Here is a 7,770-nt window from a genome sequence, read left to right as displayed (position 1 = left end):
AGTCATATCGAGTAAAGTCTCAGGCATCAGAAGCATGTGTTAAGGCGATGCTATATAGTTTGTGTAATTAGACACTTTTACTCTTATAGGGCCTTTAACATTCACGAGTAGTACGATTCATGAGTTATATACAAAACTTAGGAATGGGATGACCTCCAAGTTCATATCATTCATAACTTAACTTGAAGACATGCCAAAAGAAAGGAAGATATAAGCTTTACATACCTTTTATAGAGTAGTCGTAACCACTCCTTCTTCATTGCCTTCTAAACCTATTTAACACGAAGGTAATACAAATATTAATAACTTCCAACTTCCCATCTTCTCAAACTATAATCAAGCATTCCTAGGAATCATTTCCTTATGCCTTTCTAAAGTAGTTTATTACTTGGTTAAAAAGTTAATGGAAATCGGGCAGCATTTCGCCTATACCTTGCCCTATCTAAACTTCCAATTGCATCCTCAATCATTACAGCCAACCAACAACAACAATCCACAGTTCATATACAAGTAAACCGCTTCAACATTATGCAACACAAACCCCAAATAACTCACTTAAAACTACGATATCAAAATAAGGTTTTTAATCTTTATTTCATAAAACCTTTAACCACACGGAATGGAGGGTCATGTGGCTGCAACCAGAAAAAAACACTCCATATTTAGACCATGTTCCATCCCTGCAACACACCACCCAACCTCCAATCCATAGCACCACAAGCACAACACATTACTCGACTTCGACTTAACTAAAATGACTTCAATTTAGTTTGTTTCTAATGCCAAGCATACTTATACATTTTTCCTATTTCATAAAAACATTATTAACTCCACTTTGAAAGGGAAGCCTTACCTTGTCCAAAACTTGCCTCAGAAGCTTTCTAATGCGACTGAAAAGTAGTAAATTGCTTGTTACTCTTCCTTGCTATCCCAAATTAGTAATTCTCATTATTAAACACCGCTATATCACTATAGTATACCTTAAATAAATAATTTATGGGAAAAAGTTGGAGGCTCACCTTAGGGGGACCAAACCATAGCTCTCTTTGCTTGTTCTCTTAAGGTTTCTCTTAATTCTCTCATATTTTTCTAAGTGTAAAACTGATATTAAGATGACTTACTCATCAAAATAAACATGTATATCATTTCTTAAGAGGTTACATATGTCATCCCCTAAGGGTGACATGTGTCCACCCCCCATTGGACCAACCAATCCATGCCACCACTCCAAAGCTGTCATGTGGCAGCGTGGGGCCCAAATAAAGTAGGTGTGTCTTCTACTTGGTAAGGCATCACCTACTTATTCCAAGTAGGTGCATTACCTACTTGCTTCCAATAGATGCTATGCCTCCTTTCGCCTCTTTTGTGGGTTCATAATTCATCTCACCTGAAGAACCCATGTAATCCTTGCTATGTAAGTTCAACATGTACTTAAATAGCTTAAGTATGTAAGACATCCAAGTTGGTAGCTTACGCAGGTAAGTCGAGTCCCACGACTTGTCATTGGCCCCTTACTCCTTTCAAATCCTTATAACCCTTACTTCCAACCTTCATTCTTATGGAGCCTCACATCCTTCCTTCCTTAGGGTTATTTGATAATATTAGAGATAATATGGGTCATGTGGTAACTTTTAAGAAGTTTCAAAAAGCGTTCTGAAGTACAAAAGTATGGGGCATAACATTCTTCCCCCCTTTAGCACATTCGTCCTCGAATGTTAAGCAAAACCCTCTTCAAGGTCTTATAAAGAGTACATAGAACTTTCATTTACTGCAACCATAAATGATTTTTCTAAGCAATCAATGTAATAGTTTTAGGGGTTGAGATTACCTGTAGACATCGTGAACAAGTACGGATATTTATTCTTCATCTCTTCCTCAGCTTCCCAAGTCATCTCTTCTCTATTTTTATTGCACCACAGCACCTTGACGGAGGCCACGACTTTGGTGCGCAATGTCCTGACTTGGAGATCCAGTACAGCTATAGGGCATTCCTCATACGAGAGTTCCTCAGTCATCTGGATATCATCCATAGGGAATATTCTAGAAGGATCACAAGCACATTTGCGAAGCATTGATATGTGAAAGATTGGGTGTACCTCTTCTAGATACGATGGTAGGTCTAACTCATAAGTAACCTTGCCTATTCTTCGGATGATCTGATAGGGACCAATGCATCCTTAAGAACACTCCTTTCATGGGTGACACCTTTAAGAACACCCATACATCTACGTGAAACTATAAAATTTGATGTCGATTATCTGCATATACCTTCTGTCGACTTTGAGCTGCTAATAATCTTTCCCGAATAAGCTTCACTTTATCTACCACTTGCTAAACCATATTCGGGCCTATTAGTCATGTCTTGCTAATATCAAACCAGCCAATTTGTGACCTACACTTCCTGCCATACAAAGCTTTATACGACGCCATTTGAATGCTAAAGTGATAGCTATTATTATAGGTAAACTCGATAAGCAGTAGATGATCGTCCCAGCTGCCTATAAAGTCAATAATACAAGCCCGCAACATGTCTTCTAACATTTGAGTGGTACGTTCAGCCTGCCCTTCTGTCTGAGGGTAGAATGTTGTACTAAGATTTACGTGCGTTCCTAATCCTTCTTAAAATGATCTCCAGAAGTTAGCGGTGAATTGAGCTCCCCTATTTGATATAATTGATGTGGATACCCCATAAAGTCTTACCACCTCCTTGATGTATAACTTCGCATAATCCTCAGCTGAGTATGTAGTCCTAACTAGGAGGAAGTGGGCTGATTTCATCAATCTATCCACAATAACCCATATGGAATCATATTTACATAGAATGCGAGGTAAGTCTGTAATAAAATCCATATTGATTGCTTCTCACTTCCAAGTCAGGATTTCTATCTCTTGTAATAGCCCGCTAAGCTTCTGATGTTCAATCTTAACCTGTTGATAATTTGGGCACTAGGCCACGAATTCGACAATATCCTTTTTCATGCCATCCCACCAATACAAACAGTTGAGGTCATGATACATTTTGGTCAACCCTGGAAAAATAGAGTAGTGGGAATGGTGTGCCTCCCCCACCACCTGCTGCCGTAGCCCCGGAATTTCAGGTACACAGATTCGGCCTCTACATCCTAGTACCTCACTGGGAGTAATCTCGAATAGAGTCTTTTCTTTGTGAAGAGATGCATCTCTATATAGTACCAGGATAGGGTCCTTGTATTGTCATTTATTTACATCCTCCATGATGGAGGATTCAACAACTCCTCAAAGAGAAACTCCATTATTCCCCAAATCGGCCAACGGAACTACAAGGTTAGCTAATTAGCAAATCTCGTGGACTATCTCTTTCCACTCTGGTTGTACATATGCCAAGCTACCCATTGATTTATGGCTAAGTGCATTGGCTACCACGTTCGCTTTCCCTGAGTGGTATAGAATATCAACATCATAATCTTTCAACAATTCTAGCCACTTTGCAACTAGTCAAACAAATCGTCAATCTTGGGGAGAGGGTATTTGTTCTTTATTATTGCCTTATTCAGCTGCCTATAGTCAATACATATTTGCAGTGGCCCATCTTTCTTTTTCACAAACAGTACCGGTCCTCCCCAAGGTGAGGTACTGGGCCTAATGAAGCCTTTCTCCAACAAGTCCCTCAACTGCTCCTTTAATTCCTTCAATTCTGCAGGTCTTATGTGGAGGGTTTATGACATGGTGGCAGTGAGGGGTCTTGATTTCATGGTACCTATCTTGGAAGCAACACCTGGACTAGGTAAGAAGAGTCAGTTGCCATTCTGTAAGGAGGGATAGATATAGGCTGAGTATCTGGTAGGACATCTACAATGACCTTTATTTCTTGTTTGGGAGGAAGGCCCAAAAGTTCATCTGGAAATACATCTAGATATTCATTGACCACTAGTACTGACTGAAGAGTCGGTACCTCTACTTCCAGGTCATACACCCGCACCAAGTGATAAATATACCCCTTTCAAACCATTTTCCTTGCCTTGAGGTACAAAATAAACTTACCCCTCGGCGATATCGTATTTCCCAACCATTCAATAATTGGCTCATCTAGGAGCCAGAACTGAACTACTTTATTTCTATAATCAACGTTGGTATAACAAGAAGCTAGCTAATCCATACCCATAATAACATCAAACTCCATCATATATAACCCCAATAAATCAGCCAAGGTATGATGACTACCTATACCCACTGAGCCATTTCTATATACATGTTTTACTATAATAGAATCTCCTGTCGGGGTAGCCACCTTGAATGGATCTATTGTTTTAGATTTTATTCCAACTCGAGTCGCAATAAAAGGATATATGTATGATAAAGTGGAACCTGGATCTATTAATGCATATACATCTCGGGAATAGATTGATAATATACCTGTAACCACATCTGGCGATGCTTCTTGGTTCTATCTACTAGCCAAGGCATAAATGCAATTTGCAAGGATGCTAGAATTGGAAGCTCCACCATGGCCTGTTGGCGCCTGAATACCCTTCCCTATAGGGCTTATAACAACCTAAGATGAAGAACCAGCAACTGACCTAGTAGGCTGGGTTACACCACCTCGGTTACCCTTAAGTGGGCAATCTCTTATAAAATGGCCTTGACGGCCGCAAGTGAAACAAGCACTCGGAACAAAATGACATTCCCCAAAATGAGACCTATCACAATGAGAACACCAATTCAAAGGTGTCCTCGACTGATGCAATTCCCTATTCATTTGTGATCCTGAAATCCTGGAGCTCTGACCATCTCCTGAATACCCTGTGCTATCAAACCTCCTACTTATGAATTGTAAGGGTGCACTCTGGGCTGGCTGGGAAGGGTATCTACCATACTGTTGAGGCTGCCCGCCTTAGAAACCACCATAATAACCAGCTAACTTAGTCCTCTTATGCTGACCTCTCTCAAAATCCCTCTTAGGATGACGTCCCATGTGCCGATACTCCACTCCTTATGCATATGCTTGTACCCGACCAATATCCATACCTGGCTGAGAAGCCATGTCCATGTAGCTATCCACCAACTGATGATCTAGCCCCATCATATAACGATATACCCTATCAGCCATATCGGCCACAATAGTGGGCGCATGTCTCGCCATCGAGTCAAACTCGAGGCTATAGTCTTTAATGCTTCTACCATTCTACCTCAACTCTAAAATTTTATCAACTCTGGCTCGTTTAATTTCTGGAGGTAGAAAATACCCAAAGAAGGCTTCCACAAACTCATCCCAGACTGCTGGAGGAGCACCCTCGCCCCTCGATAATTCCCAGGACTCATACCAATTAAAAACTACGTCACATAGCCGATATGAAGACAACTCAATAGACTTAGTCTCAGAAGCCATAATTACCCTCAATATGCACTACATTTTTCAAATAAACTCCTGTGGGTCATCCACTGGCCTCGACCCATAGAAGTCTGGAGAGTTACAAGTCAAGAAGTCACAAACCCTGAAACTATCATGTCTATCAATATCATCCACTCCTAACCCATGCCTTCAAGCTTGCCCTACCATTATTCCAATCAACAACTACACGATATCTCTCATAGCCCTATCTTTAGGCCCTAGGTGTGGAGCTGGAGGCTCAGGCATTAGAGCTTCAGGATCTGCAGCTACTGCTATTCTAGGCTCCTCTGGAGGTGGAGGTGTAGTAGAGCTCACCAACTGGAGCACAATCCCTAGCATAGATTGGGCATGATCCCTAGTAAATTTTGAGGTTTGACTGGTTTCTCCTACTGTTGACTTGCCCTTCTGGGCAGTGGTCAATTTCCTTGAGGCATTGCTGTAAACATGATGAACCGTTAGGGAGAAATTATCTTAATATTGCAGCTCTATTGCACGATGTAATATAAGAAAGAAAGACAACATCCTAAATATCCTGCATCATCCTGCTTATGGATGTGGTGCACAACACACCGATAAACAAGACTCTACTGTTACACCCCACCCTTTTTAAACTCGGAATGTCTCATAAGTTTCTTGGACATTATTATGTGAGCCGGGTATGCTACGACACTATAAAATAACTCTAAGGAAGGGAGAATGTGATACCCCATAGTAGAGAAGGTTGGAGATGAATTCATAAGAATTCGGAAGGAATTGGAGGCCAAGTAATGACTCGTAGGACTCGATTTACCTATGTACGCTACTAGCTTGGAGGTATTACATACTTAAGCTATTGGAGTACGTACAAAGCTTGTGTAGCATGGGTTATATAGGCTCTTAAAAAAAGACGAGATTACGAACCTATGAGAGGGAGCAAAAACTAGTTTCCGAACTTACGAAAGAGAAGCAAGCAGGTGACAATCAAGCACCTCAAGCAAGCAGGTGAAAAGCAAGCACCTCAAGCAAGCAGGTGACAAGCAAGCACCTCAAGCAATCAGGTGAAAATCAAGCACCTCAAGCAAGCAGGTGACAAGCAAGCACCTAAAGCAATCAGGTGACTCACCTGCCTGCTTGGGAGGGTGGACCCCGCTGCCACATGGCAGCATATGATTCGCCGCATGGGCTGCCACGTGTCACCCTAGGGGATGCCACATGGCACCTTCTAAAGGGGAATAAATGTATATATTATGATGACTATTAAATCAGTCCTCATCCAAAATTTCAGCAACATAAGAGAGGAAACACGTGAGGAGAAGAAGGGAGCAGCCATGAGCATGCTTGGAGAAAATTAAGGTAAGTTTCCAAGTTTTTCTCTGTGAATTAATTATCTAAGGTGTTCCTCGGTCACGTGGAGGTATATATATGTAGATTATGATGACTAAGAAGTCATTTATTCATCTGCACACATAGAAAAGTTGGGCAGAAATGTGAGAGAAAGAAGAGAGGAGGGCTACGGCCTAGGGGCAGCCAAGGTACGCCTCCGATCTTCATTCCGTAAATTAATTACTTAGAGTATAATATGATGATATGGAGGTATTATTAGTATAAAATTAGGGTATGTTGCAGCAAAAATCGGACAGCAAGCTACCACGACGTTACAGCACGCTAAAAAAGTTCCTAGGCACAATTTCGGCGAGTTCTAGCCAATTTCGGGAAAGGTAAGGTCTTCCCCTCTAATTTGAAGTTTATGATATTATTAAACAGTGTATTACACACCTTTTGGTCTTATGTATGTTGGGTAAAAGTCATAAAAAGTGCGATGTTAGATATAAACGAAATTGAAATTATTATAGTTGAATTTTCATCGAAGTAAAGTATTGTTCTTGTGAGTTGTTGCTGCAGGGGTTTGGTGTGTTGTTGCAGGGCCTAAATATGTTCTAAAGAGGTTTAAGGTACTTCTGGTGGCAACCAAATGACCCCCCATTGCGTATAATTAAAGGTGTTACAAAATAAAGGTTAAACGCCCTATTGTGATATCGTATTTTTGAATAAGTCATTTGGAGTTTATGTTTTATACTGTTGGTGTGAATTGCTGCTGGTTGTTGTTGTTGGTTGGCTGTAGGTCTTAGGGAACTAATTTGAAATTTTGATAGGGCACATTATAGGGAAGGTGCTGCCCAATTTTCGGCGACGCCTTAGCAAATAACAGAACTACTCAGGGAAACGACTAAGGAAATACATTCCAGTACTACTAAGGTGTAACCTAGGGTGCTGGAGAGTTAAGAGGAGTTGATATTCATATTAATTTCATGTTGAATAGTTTCAAAGGATGGCGAGGCAAACATGATAAGAAATAATTCAGACAAGGTATGTGAAGCTTCCTCTTGACATGTTTTGGCATAGGTAAGTAAAGCTCATTCTCT

The 7,770-nt window shown here is 40.8% G+C and overlaps 1 protein-coding gene across 1 annotated transcript; it reads right to left on the bottom strand.

Moving 5' to 3' along the window:
* Positions 1-4,531: 4,531 nt before the first annotated feature.
* Positions 4,532-5,119, bottom strand: LOC129871054 (uncharacterized). Its single transcript, XM_055945921.1, has 2 exons — positions 5,005-5,119; positions 4,532-4,869 (listed from the first exon to the last, which is right to left on the bottom strand). The coding sequence occupies exons 1-2, from the start codon at positions 5,117-5,119 to the stop codon at positions 4,532-4,534; spliced, it is 453 nt and encodes a 150-aa protein (XP_055801896.1).
* Between the last annotated feature and the right edge of the window lie 2,651 nt (positions 5,120-7,770).

The sequence above is a fragment of the Solanum dulcamara genome, chromosome 2 (genome assembly GCF_947179165.1).
Source record: "Solanum dulcamara chromosome 2, daSolDulc1.2, whole genome shotgun sequence".
In the NCBI taxonomy this organism is placed as follows: domain Eukaryota; kingdom Viridiplantae; phylum Streptophyta; class Magnoliopsida; order Solanales; family Solanaceae; genus Solanum; species Solanum dulcamara.
The sequence above is the reverse complement of the archived record's forward strand: the minus strand, read 5'-3'. Positions and strand labels throughout refer to the sequence as shown.